The sequence below is a fragment of the Gymnoscopelus braueri genome, assembly GCF_963280865.1.
Source record: "Gymnoscopelus braueri genome assembly, chromosome: 18".
NCBI classification, from domain to species: Eukaryota; Metazoa; Chordata; class Actinopteri; order Myctophiformes; family Myctophidae; genus Gymnoscopelus; species Gymnoscopelus braueri.
In genome coordinates, this window is record NC_137618.1 from 9,884,936 (window position 1) to 9,904,958 (window position 20,023).

The window sequence follows — 20,023 nt, forward strand, 5'->3', positions numbered from 1 at the left end:
ATAATCAAAACACAAACATTAATGTCATTCAGTGGTCAAAACAGACAATGAGTTAGTTGCCCTCAGACTGAGCTAAGAGAAATAGAGAAGAGGTGAGTTTTTAGGTTGGATTTAAACATTTCAATGGTGGGACTGGACTTTAATGTGTGATGGGAGATTGTTCCAGAGTCTGGGTTGCAACAACAGAAAAGACCCTAAAGGTCACCTGTAGTTTTTTATTGATAGGAAAGTAGGCTGACAGGAAATGGGGAGAAAGTTGGGGGGTGACCAGGGGTCATCAACATGTCCGTACACGGACAAATTAGTCTGTGGCAAGACTTGTCTATGTCCGTGGTCCATTTTTATTTTTATCAGGAAAATATCAAAAACAGATCTGTTCAGAAGGATCTATTTGCTAAAAAAAGTAAAGCCTTTTTGAAAAAGGTTTTCACCGTTGAAAGTCGTCGGGATCGGGAGTCAAACCCGCGACATGCTGCCAGGCTGGATAACCAGCCTATCTGGTATGCGCCTGGACCGCTAGGTCAGGGAGCCCCCAGGTCACTTTTAGTGACAAAATCAATCAATCAAGATAAGAAATGTAATGCGGAGCTCCTGTGTTCTCGATTCACAACAGGTCTGAGTCCCAATTATAGTTTAACTCAGGCCAGGTGTGCCATCTCACACACCACCACTGGATTTTAAATATTGTTTGCCTATTGTTTGAGTACTTTTTCCATCACTGTGTGTGCCCTCCTCCCCCAGACGTACTGTGACCTCTCTGACAGTCAATTCAATTCAATTCAATTCAAAGGGCTTTATTGGCATGAGAAAACATACGTTTACATTGCCAAAGTCACAGTCACCACTTCACACATAAAGACTGCCGTTCCGAACTTCATCCAGCAGATGGCGTCAGAGACTAATTCAGCAGCAGTTGCTTTGGCTCAGTGTCGTACAGTACAGAGCGCAGCCGCAGTGGAGAGGAGACACACGGCAGTCTGGAAGGAAATCACACCGCGCTGTAACGGCTCTCTCTCTCTCCCCCTCTATCTCTGTATCTCTCTCTCTCTCTCTCTCTCTCTCTGTCGTAGCTACTTCACGCACCGCTGCTGGATATAACACCACCGACACACGGAGAGCGTTTACTGTTACATTTTTTTTATAAACAGAAAGCAAAAGCTTTATTAAAGCAGCAGTGAGGAGGAGAGGAGAGAGAGAACATGGCGACGTTAGGACCCGAGTCCTCCTCGTCACGCACGTCCCAGCTCGGTTCTTCTTCGTCGTCTCCCTCCTCGCTTCAAAGTACCGCCGGCGGTGGAATAATGGGCAACAACAACAATAACCTGCCTCCCACCAACCGCGGCTTGGAGCGGGCTCTGGAGGAGGCGGCCGCCAGCGGCCAGCTCAACCTGAGCGCCAGGAAACTCAAAGAATTCCCCCGGACGGCGGCCAGCCACGACCTGTCCGACACGGTGGACGCAGGTAAACAGAGCCCTTATTTACTGAGTGACCTCCCTCCCTCAGTGTGTGTGTGTGTGTGTGTGTGTGTGTGTGTGTGTGTGTGAGTGGAGACCTGCCTCCATCATTCATTCCATTCCAGACCCTGCCTGCCTGGGCCAGCTGTGTGTCTGCGTGGCTTTGGTTTGCTGGTACAGCCGGGTAACTTCTCTGCTGGGACAGGGACACCCCCCTGGCACTGACCCCCCTGGCACCAGGGCCGGATCTAGGCATAGGCAAGGGGGGGCAATGCCCCCCCAAATGCCCTGACTGCCCCCCAAAGATTTGAATTTGTTTGCTTTAAAACAATATATATTCAAGGATTTGCATATATTTTCAAAACATTTCAAAAATAGTAGATCTACAAGCTCGTAGCGCGGCACTCGGTGCCGCGCTATGAGCTTGTATATCTGCTATTTTTGTATAGCCAAGGTGTAAAATAATGCTTTCTCACTATATCCTCACTATTTCCTATTGCCCCCCCAATTAAAAATTGCTGTATCCGGCCCTGCCTGGCACTGACCTAGTGAGAGAGTCGCTGTTTAAAAGGTTATCTCATTCACTAGATTTTCTTCAAACCTAGTCCTATATGTTGTTGCGCTGATAAGAGCAATGGTCACCAAAGTATGGCCATTTTAAAGTGTTAAACATTGCTATAACACTGCTGCCGGAAGTTGTAATTTTTGATTAATTAATTGGAAGTCTGTGGGACCACCCACCAAGTTTGGAGCCTGTAGCATGCTGGGAACTTCACACACTGTGTTCCTATTGGCTGTTTAAAACCCAGCCAATAGGGATACAGAGGGGGGCGGGGCATCAGCAAATTACAGCCTGTCCCTATTGGCCGTCAAAGAGCACTCATTAGCATGCTGGGAACTGGAGTTATGGCTGTTTAAAGCCCAGCCAATAGGAACACAGAGGGGGCAGGGCTTAAGCAATTACAGCCAGTCCCTATGGGTCGTATAACATAGACTAACATAGCCTCCTCCGACTCTGGGGCGTCTGTATCGCGGCCGCCATATTTGACATTTTTATACAACTAGATTCTGTGATTGGCACGCTGTGATTGGCCAGTAGTCAGGAAGCGTGTCTTCCCAAATATGGCGGCCGCGATACAGGTCGCTCCAATTAACTGCAGCGGCCAATGAGGTATCTACACTTAGGTTTCTATATCTTTGTCGTATAAGAGCACCTACCAAGTTTGGGGGCGTTTAGCATGCTGGGAACTGGAGTTATGGCTGTTTAAACCCCAGCTAATAGGAACAGGGGGGGGGGGGCGGAGCAATGTGGCACCTGGTGTGGCTATTCTGATGGCAGACCCCTGACCAGTGTTGTTGTCAAGTTTGGTGCGGATCGGAGCAACAGTGCGCCTCGCAGGTCTGCATGTTACGTTTGTGACGTCCACCCACCCAAACACCATCGGTTGACCCTCGAGGCAATTTTAACATAGGATAATATTGAAGTTCTGGGATTGGAATTTTTGCCTTAAAGTGGACTAGACCATATGAGTTTGGGTTTATTATTATTATTATTATTATTGTTATTATTTTATTATTGATATAATATAACTACTGGACTCTATTCTGTCATTGCGGGAGGAGCTATTTCGAAGACATATGTAGCATATTTTATATGCCAGTACAGAGTGAAATATGGGGGCCTTAATAACGTCCTCTGGGTGTACAGTATGTGTTGTTTATTATAAAGGAAAGAGGAATACTACAGAAAGAGGATGTAGTGCCAGCTGCGCCTGATTTGGCCCGTTATGGAATTCCCCACTACTTCCCTGCCTGGATCCATGTGCAGCTGTATAGCTATAGCTACCAACCAGGCCAACCAACGTTCGGGGGGGGAGGGGGAGGGGCAGGGGGGGGGATTGATACATAGATGGTTTTGCTTTCATGTAAATATTGAGTTGGTTTGGAAGCCCCTTTGATCAGTGGTTCTGAAATATTTTCATGTCAAGGACCCCCATGATAATATTTGGCCGCAGACCCCCATTTGAAAAGATATTGTGCCAGGGACCAGACTTAAGAGAAGTTAGATTATAGGGATATTTCACTTTAAAAAAGAAAATTGGGTAATTTAATAGTCTAACTCAGGCTTTTGTGAACACCCCAGACAGTTTTTACGTTGCTTGATTCAGTATTTAGATATTTGATTTATTTTATCAGACACGCCCCCTTCCTATACAAACCCATTGTAACTTCAATGTCAATTTTAACCATGATAGATTCATCAGCTTTCATGTAAATGAGTCTCTGGACTCTAGTCTAGAAGAATTGGTTGGAAGCCCCTTTATTTTCCGATTCATACAACCAAGTATATATCAGGCATTAGAAGAAAATTACTCACTTCCACCCTTTTTAATTTTCATTTCTTAACAACAGGCTAAAGTATGCTGTTTTGACTATAAAGCTTGTGTCATAATGTAGGCTAATATACAGTAAGGCAAACTGTCACTCAGAAAAGCGCAACCACATGCTGTTTGGCACGCTACCATCGCAACGTCAACAACTGTCATCCGCTGTGATGTGAGTCTCATATGACATCACACAATGGACATTCCAATGCCATGTTAAGTAGGGCTTCAACATCACTCCAGTGGCTCAGGAGGCATTGTACATACAGTATGAGTGGCCGCTTGGGGAAACGGAAGGTTCCCGGTTCGATTCCCGGCTCCTCCTGGGTTACTGTCGAAGTGTCCTAGAGCAAGACATTGAACCACTCAACTGCTCGATGCATGGTTTCCTTCGCTGTTGGTGTGTTGATGAATGGGTGTGTTAATGGGGGAATGTAATGCACAAAGCTCTTTGGATAAAGACGCTATATAAATGCAAAATTTACCATTTATACCATGGACATGCCAACGCCATGTAGGGCTTCTTGACATCTAGTGCAACAGTTAATCAAACAAATTGATTTAATCGACTAGGAAGAATAATCGCTAATCAATTTTAATAAAATATTATTGATCTTCGAAATAATCTTTAATAAAATGATTGATAGTTGCAGCCATAATGACATCATAGTGTGGACATTACAGCCATGTTAAGTAGGGCTTCAGCACAGCATTAGGTCTCTATGATAATGAGGTATGTTGTTGTGGAGTGTGTGTGATTGTAGGTTGACTGAGAGCACACGCCGCAGCAGACGTCTGTCTGCAACCCGTCTTTAATATGCTGATCCTCATGAATAACTTACAACAGCGTCATATTAGGACACACACACACACACACACACACACACACACACACACGCACACGCACATGCACAGAGATCATGCTTTGCCTCTCTGTCATTCCATCATGATAGATGGTGCCTGTAGCACAGCATTGATCATTCATCAACAAGCCATTAGTCACAGAGCGTGGCGTGTGCAGAATGGGACTGAATTAAATAATCAGATACATCCTTGGGTTTTAGTCTTGTTCTTTCACACAATGCTTAGACATTGGGGCAATGTGATTCACAATCAAATCCAAGAACAAAACGTAAAAAAAAAATGAAACGGTAGCATGAGAAATTTGGTGCTGATTGGTCCAGTCCAGCAGTTTGTGAGATTGACTCTGGACGCACACACAGTCACACACACGTGCATAGACTGACCCTCTTATAGACTCCTGCAGAACCACAGCGTAAAGAATAAACGGCGAGAAGTATACAAACATCGGAACGATGAAAGATGATCTATGGAGGTGAGGTAGAAGAACACAATATGGGCTTTCAAAAACATCTGGCCTTAGACCAAATAGAAGGTAATAATACAACTATAATAACCACAGTAGACAATAACCACAGCAAAACCAAGATGACACTCTGTCTGTCACTCACATGTGAGACCTCTGTTAGCCCATGTATGCTGTTTTTAGCGCTCCATGGTCGCTGTTTTATGTGGAGTCTCACAGCGCCAATGGTGAAACACATTTCCACTTACGAACCTCATGCTTGGCAAGTGTGTCTTGTGTTCTGGAGGAAAGGCACAGCTGATTTTGAGACAGTATAATCAAATTAATACAACACGCCTGGCCTTGGTCAAACTAGCTCCCTCTGTTTTGTGAATGTCTTGTCATGTAGGCTGGTGCTTCTCGAAGTGGGGTCCGGGGTCCCCCAAGGGTCCTTGAGGGGTTCCAGGGAGTCCCCAGATAAATAATGGATAGTTAGGATCCAAATGGACCCTTATGTGGCTGTAACTCTGAGAGTGTGCAAATGGAACCAAACTCTCAAAGTCGTGGTGGTCCATGGTCTAATGCAGGGGGTTAGGGTTAGGACATTTTTTATCACCATAAATCTTGTATGGGGGGTCCTTGGCACAACATCTTTTCAGATGGGGGTCCCCGGCCAAATACACATTTATTTGGGGGTCTTGAAAAGGTTAGAGAACCATGTAATCTTTTTTTTTACATGTTGGCAAGAGGTGCATTAGGCTATATCAAAACACCAAGAAAACAATGTATTTTAAAAGGAGGGTGGACGGTCCGATGTCCCATGGCTTTGTTTTTGGTCCTTGTTAGACATCAGGAACTGGCCTGAGTGATTCATTGACTTCATTTGATTCATTTACAATATGATACCCATATATTATGCGCATATAGTAGCTAATCTATCAGGATATCACGATAAAGTCACTCAACCATTGAAGTCCTGTAGACTTGGAGTAGACAAGGCTCTGGTGGGATTTCTTCTTTTTTTTCCCGTTGCCCAGCCCAGCCCAGCCCAGCTCAGCCCAGTACACTACGGGTTCATAGGCTATTTGGCTCCAGAAATAGCTGCTCCCAACCACCACCACACCACATCTGGGCATAGTCCCAATAACATTCTGAGGCTGTATGGATGACAGATGCTTACCAAAAAACAATATTTTAGCTTTTAGCATAATCTCTCGTGTGATCAGTTTGCTCCTCATTTGTCAAAGCCGATTCACACTGAGGCTTATATTGCCTGTAGCAGTAGGCTACTAGCATGTTGGCTCCACAGTAAAATGAAGTTATTAGTGTTTATTTTCATTTATTTGTTTGCTTAAGACCTGAAGCCGATTCTACAAATGTCTTCTAAATCCCTTAATCCCAACAGTTTTCTGAAAAAACATATGTTTCTATATCAGTGGTGCTCAAACTTTTTCATGTCAAGGACCCCCAAAGTGACATGTATTTGACCGCCGACCCCCCATCTCAAAATGTTTAGTTCCAGGGACCCCAAGAAGCAAAGAATAGAGTTAAAAATGTTCGCTTTAAACAATATATATTCAAAGATTTGCACACATTTTCACGATAAAAAGAAAATAGCAGATCTACAAGCTTGTAGCGCGGCACTCGGTGCCGCGCTATGAGCTTGCAGATCTGCTATTTTTGAATAGCCAAAGTGTAAAATGATGCTTTTTAGCTCAAATCAAAAAGTGACACAGATTCGTTCCAGGTCTTAATGGGTTAAGTTGAATGTGCTCAAATAGAACCTTTAAGCAAATCTAGGTTTTTTTCAAACTGATTTAAAGATTTTCGATTTCTTGACAAAACATCAGCAATCTGTGGTCTAGGACAGTGGTTCTCAAAGTGGGTTCCGTGGACCCTCAGCCAGGGGTCCTTGTGAGGGTGTTCCACATGGAAAATTGTTTATACAGCATCAAAATCACTTTAACCAGTTTAATCCCATATACATCGGATATTTGAAAACGAGCTTGTAGATCTGCAATTTAAAAAACAAATTGTGAAAAACTTGGATTTGAAAACACAAATCCTGTATAAGGGCCACTGGCCCAAAATATTTTCAGATGGGGGTCCGCGACCAAATACATGTTAACCTGGGTGTCCTTGACATAAAAGTTTGAGAACCACTGGTCTAGGACTCTTTTCAACATCGCGACCAGCGTCCGACCTACAAATCTGGCATCAGTTGCGCTCTAAATTAGAGGAGCTGATGGGGAGGTGTTCCTTTTCCGTGTGACATCATCACAATGATGGACGGGCCTCATGTGCACAGATCACTATTGTGTGTGTTCACATGAAGGCATGAAGAAACACAGGCATATGCCTGCAAAATGAGACAGGTACGGGCAATGGTATTAGAGACACACACACACACACACACACACACACACACACACACACACACACACACACACACACACACACACACACACACACACTCTGTTATTCTGATGGTTTCACGTGTCTTCATCAGAGTGGTTGGTATGACATCATCATCACATCGCCCACACGGGTCCCAGCTTGTAATGAAACAGAAAACGTTTTTTTCGCCCCCTCACATCCTCCTGTTGCAACATTACCAGTCCACCAGCTTACTCATACTGTCCTTCCATGCACAGCGTGTGTGCGTGCGTGCGTGCACGCACGCGTATTAGTTCAGAGGCAATTATTTTGTGTAATTTTATTTTATTTGACCACAACATTCTTGCCCATAATGACATGCCCAAAATAGGGACATGCATGGTTAAACATTGGCTGCATAATTGCTGATAATTGCTGATACCTCGTCCAAAAAGTCAAATAATAGTCGTTATTTTGGTCAGGCTCTAGTTTGTATTTTGTGAAGAAACGTGTGTGTGTGTGTGTGTGTGTGTGCGTGTGCGTGCGTGCGTGCATTAGTTTAGAGGCAGAAAATAAATAGTCATTTTATTTTATTTGACCACAACATTTTTGCCCAAAATAGGGACATGCATGCATGGTTAAACATTGGCTGCATAATTGCCGATACCTCATCCAAAAAGTCAAATAATAGTCATTATATTGGTCAGGCTCTAGTGTGTATGTTTGTATTTTGTGAGAAAACGTGTGTGTGTGTGTGTGTGTGTGTGTGTGTGTGTACTTGTACTGCTATTCTTTGTGAAACGTTATGGAACGTTATAGAAAGTGAGGAAATTTTTACTGGTGCTCACTTTTCAGATTATTTTGCTGACTATTGTAATCACGATTAATGATGATGATTATTGTTTTGGGGAAAGAAGATATTATATTATAATATGTTCTAATGCCGTTTGTTGCTAATAGTGCTTCTCTGTGTCATATCATTTTGTCAAATAGTAATGAATTGACTAAATCCTCTGTGAGCCTGATGGAGATGGTTGTACGATGTGTTAATTAATTGCCAAGTGTCACGATTATCAATCATTTTGCGATTATTAATACAGAGCCCTTCATGCCTCCTTTAACCTCTCTGCCTCTCCACTTCCCTACTGTCTGACTGTCTCAATAAAGACATAAACACGGAAGTAGTGGACAGCCCATTAAGCCCAGTACAAGGTTTCTGGGAATGGAATAGAACAGGGAATAGAAAGGCCTAACCAGTTTGTTGGGTCTGGTTTCAGTGCAAGGTTTGTTGACTCTGTGGCATCAGACGAGGATGCAGGTGAACACATCATGGTGGTGGTCGGTTGCATCAGGGCTCTGCCCCGCCGGGTGTTGATGGACCTGCTGATAGCTGAAGAATGCTTGTCTGTGATCGTCCCCCGAGGCCATCAAATCATATTAAATGTATCCACACTTTAATGCTTCACGGCACGGAAATAGCCGCCGATCTATAAGCTCACAAAGCGGCGCGATGCGACGCGCCGTGAGCTTTTAGGTCGTCTATTTTCGGCGCACGACACTGCCGCGCATTGAAGTTTAATTCATGCTTTAAGGTGTACAATCACACAAGTTTGAATGTGTTTTGTGTTTTAAGTGCTGTGGCGAGCTCATGTCTCTGCATGTCACACGCCCGTTTGTTTGTGCTGTGTTTGTTTTCTCTGTGTCCCTGTGTGTGTGTTTTTTTGTGCCTTCTTCCCACACAGATAGAGATCAATGCCACTCTTTGTCGTAACAGAGACCTAAGTGTGTTTTGCCTTAAAAGGTTTCTCCAAGTCCAATCTGATAATAAGATTGGAGTATAAAGGAAACTTCCTCCCAATCTTCTTGCATGGCCCCTGACATGAATACTACAAATAAACTAGAACCTTTTTTCCTCCATCTTTTTCTGTTCAATTCTATTCTTGTCTGATCTAGTCTATTTTCCAGTATAGTCTTGTCTGTTCTCTTCCTTTATGGAAGTTTTCCAAAATAGACCGGCTGTTCAGTTTTCACTGTGACAAGATTGAGCTTTCTATAATGAGTCGACACAAATAAAATGCACCGCCACTAACATTTCTCTACTTGTCTTCTGCCTGTATGAGTGACTAAAACCTTCTTCTTCTGAAAGTAAATTAACAGGCAGACAATATAAGGAATGTCTCTATGGCCTATCTTTTGATGCTTCCATCCTACATAGTGGTAGCCTGATAACTAGACCTCTCCTTATAGCAATACAGGGAGGGATTGGGTCTATGGGCCCTATTTTCACCAGTGCCCATTATCCCTAAACTTGCAAACGTCTTTGCCATTTTTTACTATTTTTAAAAACATTTTCAAATATTCCAAATAGCCAATCTACATGTCGATGTCGAGGTAGATCGGCTAGTTGAACTATTTGAAAATGTTTTTAAAAATAGTAAAAAATGGCAAAGAAGTATAGGGATAATGGCACCGGCAAAAATAGAGCCATATGTCTTATACCCACTTGTATTCTGGTCTCTGTTGTTGGTGCTATAATGTTGACTGAGTGAGCCCGGGAATGAATTTGGATGCAAACAGTGGCGGTGAGTATCTGTCTCACCTAACCTCATCGGTGTGAGAAACGGCCAAAAGATAACCACGCAAACGTGACCCGCAAGTGATTAATTCATAAAAGTTACCAACCCTCTGTTGCTCTCCTCCCGTCCTCTACACTTCATCTTCCCCTGCCTCTTGTTTGCCCTTCCCTTAAATTGAAAAGTCTTCTTAATAGCTTATTTATGTATGCACTTACGCTCAATTTGATCTTGTAGGATCACAAGCCAGCCTGCTTCTGATCTTAACCCATTAAGACCTGGAATTTTTAATTTGAGCTAAAAAAGTATAATTTTACACTTTGGCTATTCAAAAATAGCAGATATACAAGCTCATAGCGCGGCACCGAGTGCCGCGCTATGAGCTTGTATCTGCTATTTTTGAAAAATCGTGAAAATGTGTGCAAATCTTGGAATATATATATTTTTAAAGCGAACATTTTTAACTAAAATCTTTGCTTCTGGGGGGTCCCTGGAACAACATATTTTGAGATAAGGGTCCGCGGCCAAATACATATCATTTTGGGGGTCCTTGACATGAAAAAGTTTGAGCACCACTGATATAGAAACATAAGTTTTTTCAGAATACTGTTGGGATTTATAGACATGTAGAATCGGTTTCAGGTCTTAAAGGGTTAAGGTGCGTTAACGATGGAGGAGATACAAGTTAATCACTTTGCCTCAATCGTGCCATTTGTGTCACTTGATTCAACTGGCAATATTTTGACATTTTTTGAATTCTTTTGACACTTTTCGCCTACAATGACATGCCCAAAATAGGGATGGATTATGAACCGATTATTTTATTAAATCATCGATGATGCTTTATAATCGATTACATTGACTAGTTGGATTAACTGTCGCACCTCTAGCTTGTAAGGAAGTCGAGCTGAAGTCATGATAACGGTTGCGCTCGGGGTCATCGCAGGGAAATGTCCTGTGAGCTTGTAGATCGGCTATTTTTGCCGCGTGACACCAGCAGCTACACATGAATCTGGTTTAACAGTGTCTGATAAAATCACTGTATCTGATTCTGAGCTGCCTGCATCAGCACGATTGCCTTTCATGAACGGTTTCAGTAAAATAGGTAAAATCACTCTTGTGTGTGTGTGTGTGTGTGTGTGTGTGTGTGTGTGTGTGTGTGTGTTTATGCGTGTCAGTTTTGTGAAACTGAGAGACGATTTGCTTACAGTAGCAGCTTGCAGCAGGCCTCCCACCATGTTCTCATCAGCAGACAAGAGGCATTTCTGCATTACTGGCAGTGTTTCAAATGGTCCAACACACACACACACACACACACACACACACACACACACACACACACACACACACACACACACACACACACACACACACACACACACACACACACACACACACACACACACACACACACACACACACACACACACACACTACACGTGCACAAACACAATTCTTCATTTATTTCTGCCCACATCAGCAGAAGTAGAAATGCACTCTGGGATACGTATGCTACTACATGCTAGGCATGCATATGCATAGAGCTAAACTGTGACCGTCCGCTGTGACCTTGACCTTTTGACCAAATTAATTAATCAATGGTGTAGATCCTGACCCCTGCTGCCCCAAGTCACCTGCCAAGTTTGAGACAGACAGACAGACAGACAGACAGACAGACAGACAGACGCCGGTGATTACAAAGCACCTGCTCCTCTGCTGGGTGTGGGTATAAAAACATGTACACATAATACAGATTAGAAATCCCAAACACACACACAACATTCCTGTCCATAGTGTGTGCGTGCGCCGTGTGTGTGTGTGTGTGTGTGTGTGTGTGTAGTGTACGTATGTGTACACACTGTGAAGATGTGCATGTCCACCATGAGGACTACAAAGCAAAGAGTGTCTCTATTTGCTTTTGTTTTTCGTCCAGCTGACATCTCTGATCTCTGACCATGAGGTTAGAGAGCTTAGACTGGTCTGCGATAGGAATGTGGTTTTACAGGGATCTTTGTTTGTTTGTTTGTTCACTTTCCAAGTTTCCAAGGCACACAGATCTACCTTTATCTACAATGAAGGTTGGTCTCCTTGTGCATCAGGGCTGGTGGCTAGGAGCCTGAGAAACCATCTGATAACTGATGACTTTCCGGCAAGAATTCCGACAAGAATTGTTTGATCTTAGGATCAATTCTTGTCGGCAAGCAACACCATGCGACGGACAGAGGGCATATAAATTATCCTTAAAGCAGTGGTTTTCAACCTTTTTCGCGCCAAGGACCCCCAAATTGACACACATTAGCCCACGGACCCCCATTTGAAAAGATATGCCAGGGACTCAACCATTTTGATTTGTTGGGGGTCCCAATCTACACCGTATCATCATCATTAGTGTTCATTTAACTCTGAGAGTGTGCAAATGGAAACAAATGGACCCGTTAGGGTCCATTTGGTTCCATTTGTACACCCTCAGAGTTACAGACACATAAGGGTCAATTTGGTTCCTAACTATTAAATTGGCTGGGGACCCCCTGGAACCCCCTCAAGGACCACTGGTTGAGAACCACTGCCTTAAAGGACAACTTCACCCATTTTCAACCTATCTTCATATAATTGGCACAGTTGTTTTTCGACTCGGTCAGTGTCTCGGAGGAGGGCTGTGTGGACAGTTCAGAAACTCTCCTACCAGTGACATCATCGGTAGGCAGGTTTGTTCATTTCAAACAAGTAATTTTGTATTAATGCGAGAACAATGGCTTTTATTATAGCATGCTGACTTTCCAGGAAGTGAAAGCCTGCAGTTGCTATTGCTTGGATTTCCCCATCGATGATGTCACTGGTAGGCGCCAATAGGCAGGTTTCTGAACTGTCCACAGCCCTCCTCTGAGACACAGACCGAGTAGACAAAAAGTATACGATATAATAATGAGCATTAGTGAGGACCAATTGTATGAAGATAGGTTGAAAATGGGCGAAGTCGTCCTTTAATCCTGTGGGCTGCAACCAGGGTTGCCAGATCTGCTTATTATAATTTCCCTGCAATATTTTAATTGAAAATAGCCGATCTACAAGCTCACAACGCGTCGCATCGCGACGCGTTGTGAGCTTGTAGATCTGCTATTTTCAAATAGCTGATGTATATGTTTAAAGTGCTCATGTGGCCCATAGTCGCTTCTTTTCGGCTGGTTTTCCTAGACCTGGTTGCTTGTTTCTCTCACAGAATCTGGCAACACTGGCTACAACTGCAGTGGACCATGGGAAATATTTGAATATCCTGAAATCGGATGCCAGTTGGGACAATAAAAAAGAACGCTATGGCTTCACACACATGTTGTGTCGATTGGATGTGCGTTTCCAGGTGAAGAGGTGTGTAATTGCATACTGTGTAGTTGTGTGTGTATGGGATGTGCGTTTCCCGTTGGAGAGGTGTGTATTGCATACGGTCGCAGTGTGATGTTGGGGTGTGACATCATGAACCTCCCGGAGTTTATGACCTTCACTTCCCTCGCATCACTGCCCCGCCACTTCCATTAACACACACACACACCACATTCCTGGGAATCCACAGCTTCCTCTTTTCGTGTGTGTGTGTGTGTGTGTGTGTGTGTGTGTGTGTGTGTGTGTGTGTGTGTGTGTGTGTGTGTGTGTGTGTGTGTGTGTGTGTGTGTGTGTGTGTGTGTGTGTGTGTGTGTGTGTGTGTGTGTGTGTGTGTGTGTGTGTGTGTGTGTGTGTGTGTGTGTGTGTGTGTGTGTGTAGCTAGTAAGGGTGGGGGGAGATGGGAGGGTCTGTCCGCTCTACCAACCACACCTGATCATATTGACAGCTCACGGCCACACACACAGACACACTGACGATGTTAACATTGATATATAGATCAAATGAATGTGCTTTAAGAACGATATAAGACATCCTTTCGATGTATTTTTGAGATCCAACAACATTCACTGTGCATCATGAAATTATGAATGTAAACAAAGCCATGTTTTTTTTTGGATAGTTCATTGTTCACCTTTAACTCTTAACAATAACATTATTCTGAATTATTAGCTTAAACTTTACATCCATGTTCACTTTTACCCTTACATTTATTCATTAACCCTGGGCAATTAACCAAAAATATATTAAAATCGATATAGTACCAATAACTTATAGGTTAATCGAATAATTTAGAAACAGGTAATTTTTATGAATTTTCTACATTATCTTATGTATCTACAAATCGACACAAATAAATTCAATCGACTAAATTGATTTGTCTGATTAACCTTGTATTATACTTTGTTGCACAATTTTGCCGTTAAAAAATGTGACGCATTGTGAGCTTGTAGATTTGCTATTTTCACTACTTAAAGAATTACAATAATGAATTCATCGCAATTAAGTAGGGATGCACGATATTGGTTTTTTGAAACCGATACCGATATCGATAACTTCCTGCTTCTCAAGACCGATACCGATACCGATAACCGATAATACAAATATATATACATATATTAAAAAATCTAAAAAAAATGTTTTCAAATGTATATGAATCTGTAGTATTAGCACACCTTATGGTAAGAAATACTAGTAGTGGGCAAAGGTGGATTTAACATAGCTTTGAACAATAGAATACATTTAATCATAGAACATTTTAATCATTATTATTATTTTATTTTGTATTATTTATGAATGTAGAACTTCTTTTTACTATTTATTGTGTAGCAATAAAAGACTGAAAACAGTAGCTTACAGTTGAATTATTGGCAACTAAAGAAATAGGAATTCAAGAAATAATGAAGACAAATACAGACAATGCCTATGAACATTGGCTTGCAGTTATTGCACATAGCCAAAATGCAATAATAATATGCTTGTCATTGAGAAAGGAAAATAAAGTTGTCTTTTTGAGGAGAAGTAACCTTAGAAGTCACTTTAAGTTTAGCATAAGGGAGAGGGAATTACTTGATATCTCTAGGGCTTTGGTTCTCAAAGTGGGGTCTGGGGACCCCCAGGGGTCCTTGAGGGAGTTCCAGGGGGTCCCCAGCTAAATGATAGATTAGGCACCAAATGGACCCTTATGGGTCTGTAACTCTGACCGGTCCATTTGGTTCCATTTGTACACTCAGAGTTAAATTAACATAGATTTTACCATAGAAATTGGGGTCCAAGTGATAGAAATGCCATTAAATGGGGGTCTGTAGCCCTAATGCATGTCAAACTGGGGGTCCTCTAAATTAAAATGGTTGAGAATCACTGCTAGAGCTGTAAAAAATCTTCTCTTATGGGGGTCCCTGGCATATATTTTCAAATGGGGGTCCGCAGGCTAATAAGTGTCAATTTGGGGGTCCTTGACATGAAAAAGTTTGAGAACCACTGCTCTAGGGTACAGAAAACATTCAATTGGCTATTAAACATACACAAGACACAGACGACAGACAACCGGTTACTTACAGCTGCCATTAATTAGTGCTTTTGTGTGGTCAAATCAGGGTCAAATGCACAGCCTCAACGAGCCATCGTTAACCTGCTAATGTTACACAGCTGATTGGCAACATGCCTTAAACGCATCCACCACACCACTCTGATCTCCAAGCAAGTTGGAGAACACTTAGTCTAAAATGTTACTTTAGCTGGTCAATTTAAGATGACAACAGCATCAAAGGTTAGTAGTAGACCTGTATGTATGATGATCAGTTATTATTCCAGACAGTGGTCTATCCAAGACGTAACACGTTTGAGACCAGGTCTCAACCAGCTCTCCTCTCTCTCTCTGTGTGTGTAGCGTCGCTGTGTGTATGTGGGGAGGGGAGGGGCTGTGCTGCTGCTGCTGTGTGAGAGAGTCTCCACACAACGGTGTCTAACCGAGTTATACTTCTCCAGTACAACGGTGTCTAACCGAGAGTTATACTTCTCCACACAACGGTGTCTAACCGAGAGAGTCCATGCATATCACAGCTGACAAATATTATATATTATCGGGGTAAATTATCGGGATAAATAATTTTATCGGGTCTATCGGGATGACGTCATAATTCCTGATATCGGACCGATAATTATCGGGCCGATACTTATCGTGCACCACTACAATTAAGGCAAACGTTTGAAATAACGGAGATACTGATTTGAAGGCGTATTGCCCAGCCATATAACCTAGTAACCCTCATCCTCAGGCATCAGCATTATGTTGACGTTAATGCTGAGAGAAGCATGGTGGTAGTGAAGGATAGACGAGGACTGAAGCTCAGGGTCTAATGAATAGTTAATGCACCAGTTAATGGTCTCCTTCTGACCAGCTGTCAATTACTTTAGAGAGTAGAGACCCTAGACAGCTAAGAGCAGTAAGGGGACAGAACAGAATAGAATAGAACAGACCTTTTCTGGATCATCATAGCCCAATTGAAAATCTTAACCCATTAAGACCTGGAACGCATCTGTGTCACTTTATATTTCTTTGGCTATTTTTGAAAAAAGTAGCATTTTTGTTGTTGTTTGTTTTCAAAAATAAATTTGGAATTAGAAAAAAAATTAAGAATCACCTCAGGTCAGCGTTCGTGGCCCACCCATCTGACCACTTAATATGTCAGACAAGAACTAGTTATGACCCCAGAGAGTCTGAAATCACCTTCCATGATGAGGGTTGGTTTAAGCTTCAAGGAATATATCTGTGCACACTGCAATAGAATAGAATAGGGGACAGGTGCAACATTTACATTGATTATTTTTTTTAAATACAAGATATTGACAATAGCCGATCTATAAGCTCACAATATGTCGCATCATGATGCATGTTGTGCTTTTAGATGGCCCTAGAATAGATAATAACAGCTAGATAATAACAGTAGTATAATATTATGTACAGTCATGCATGTACAAATGGAACCATTTGTACACCCTCAGAGTTAAATGAACACTAATTATGATATAGTGTTCTTGCCAACTAAATTTACACTGAATTGAAAAATATGATCTAAATATGGGTTGGGATCCTTTTTAGGATTTTAACAATTCCAGTTCCTTAACGATTACCGAGGCTTTTAACTGTCTGATTCCTTAATGGCAAATTCAATCATACATACAGTATTTCATATATTATTGTAATTGTAAAGCAGACCTGAAGTCCACATACCAGTCCTGACAGCAAACCTCACACATGACTGGCACTAACAGAGGTTGTGACCGTGTGATATAAAACTATTCAAATTAAACCCTATGAGAAATGAACAAAAGGCGACCGCATAATGGCTGCATGCTTTTAGAAGGTGCTGGGCAGAGTGCTTTTAAAAGTTTATAATAGTTTAACCTTTTCAGAAATGTGCTTATGACGTGGACTGTTTGCTTCAACATTTTCTGTTTATTGTTTATTGAATGGATCGACAGCGGGGTGACAGCTAGTCTTCCTGGGGTCCATATAAGATGCATACACATTTCAAAACATGAAAGATTACATAATTACAAATACATTATACAAAAATTCAATACAGCATAAGATTAAGATTACGGTCACGTGGTCTGCTGCAACACGTGTATCTTTAAAGCTATCTTGAATGATAATTTATTTTGTGTGAGATGAATGTGAGATGGTAACAAGTTCCAGAATGAACATCTATAAATAACTGTGTGTTTGAGGAGATTAGTTCTTGGAGCAGGAAGTGTTAAATGGCCACAGCTGGCATTCCTGGTGTAATAATTATGTGCGTTGGTTGATTTTAATAACTGTTTGCAAAAATAATCTGGTGTTTGATTTAAAATAATGTTTCTGAAGAACAACCTTCTGTGCAGACAGCCGTCCCAGAATCAAGCCACTGAGTGGGTACACAGATTAGAGTGAAGTAGCATTCTTCCAGCTGGGTACACATAGTAACATATACCGTGCTGTGTTGAAAGCACTGCATTCTGGGAGAGGGGCTGGTCCACTGGTTTAAAGACAGAGGCAGGAAACTGCCGCTCCTCGCCTCATTGTGTGCGAGGTCAGCAGCCACGGTCATTTCCTGCCGGGGAAACCAAAGGACACTCTCCTCCCTCTCCTCATCAGCACACACACACACGTGACGTGCACAGATGCATGTAGGCGCACGCACGCGCATGCACGCACAAAAAAAACAAGGCAACTAGTTATAAATCGAACCCCAACCCCTAAACTTAACCTCTAAAATGCTTAATCCTAACTCGAATCTTTTCCTCATTGTAAGCCTAACTAAATCTTTTTTTAACCGTAAAACAGCAACCATTTCTCTTGTGAGGGCTTGGAAAATTGTCCTCACAATGACGCACGCACACGCACACACGCACACACGCGCATACAGCTTTCATAACATCCTTCGCCACTTCTTAATAATAAAGAAGTCATGTAGGAAAACAGCTTATTAGTAGGTTGCCGGTTTAAATCCTAGACAGCCGAGAGAAACGCCGCTCCTTTCATTTAATATTGGGAACAGTCGGTGTTAGGTGTCTTGCTCAAGGACACCTTGTTAACAGAAGGGAATGCGTCTAAACCAACTCTTCCCTCCAAACGTGAATTCAGCCTTCAATACTCCTGGCACAAGTCCACTTCTCTAGACATTACATTAGGTCACCGCTCACCGCTGACCCTAAAGTCAATGTCCCTTTGTCATTTTCACGGCATGCCCTTAGGCCAAGACGTCTATTACAGGGATTGTCTGTCTGTAGGGCTATCATTTCTACATAATCGCATAATGGCAATTATTTGAGATAATCACACTTATTGGGCATTATCATCATAATCGTTTCCCTGTTGAAAAAAATGTCATACATATTCAGACATTTTCAGAAAATTGCTAAAATGTGTTTTCCATTGTTCAACGCCAAGAACACAATTACATCGTTAATGGCGATTATTTCTAGGCCTTTGACAATTAATCGTCAAGTAATATCTCATGATCGTGACAGCCCTATCTGTCTGTCCTGTCCCCTCACTAGTAGACCGATCACAGTTCATGCAGTTACGCTCATGACCACATGAAACAGAAGCTCCTCATAGCCTGATGTGCCTGCTGAAGTAACGGTGAAAGTCAAACTTAAGTCATAGTAGAAAATGTGTGTATGCAAAATGATATTGTCTTGGCAACACTAACCCCTTTGTGATTTATTGGAATTCAGCTTTAAAACCTGGAAAACGCTACCAAGTAGTTAAAATCCCACATTTGAATTAACGTAAATTGTATAATGTCACGTTGTCTTTAGTTTTCCTTTTCAGAATGAAATTGATGGTCTATAATATGATGGACCATAGATGAGGAAGCACAATTTTGATATTTTGATGTAAACCATTTTGAATGTTACCCATGCTGCATTGCAGCAACCTGAGATGGCCCTGCCAAATCTGACCTTTGCTCGACCTTTATCCTAACCCTACATTGTCCTGTCACCATCCACCGTGTCTTTGAATAATTGTGTGTGTGTGTGTGTGTGTGTGTGTGTGTGTGTGTGTGTGTGTGTGTGTGTGTGTGTGTGTGTGTGTGTGTGTGTGTGTGTGTGTGTGTGTGTGTGTGTGTGTGTGTGTGTGTGTGTGTGTGTGTGTGTGTGTGTGTGTGTGTGTGTGTGTCTCTTTTGCAAGAGTCCTGTCCTCTCTATGACTATCATCTGATCTGGTGCTCTCCTGCTCAAATCTGGTAGCTCAGAGGTCTTCAACGTGGGGTCTGGGACCCCTAGGGGGTCCTCAGAGTTACCACAGGGGGTCCGCCAAAATCTTTGTGTGATTTTTACATTAACCGCTTCTACCAAGCATCCCTATTCTGAGGAGAACTTTAGCCAAAAATAGTAGATCTACAAGGACACAACGCCTCGCGCTTCGAGCCGTTGTGCGCTTGTAGATCTGCTATTTTCGGCAAAGAGGTTTGGTGTAAAAATTATATTTTATACAATATATAATGGGGGTCCCTGCTTTATCTCTCTCTCAGCCAAGGGGTCCTTGGTCTGAAAAAGGTTGAAGAC

The 20,023-nt window shown here is 42.3% G+C and overlaps 1 protein-coding gene across 1 annotated transcript in view; it reads left to right on the forward strand.

Moving 5' to 3' along the window:
* Window positions 1–989: 989 nt before the first annotated feature.
* Window positions 990–20,023, forward strand: part of lrch1 (leucine-rich repeats and calponin homology (CH) domain containing 1) — a gene marked incomplete at its 3' end in the record, with an annotated part of 120,665 nt that continues 101,631 nt past the window's right edge. The window contains exon 1 of the mRNA XM_080456964.1: window positions 990–1,461. Within this exon, the coding sequence (XP_080313090.1) occupies window positions 1,200–1,461 (262 nt within the window). The 5' untranslated portion in view covers window positions 990–1,199. The remainder of the gene's footprint in view (window positions 1,462–20,023) is intronic.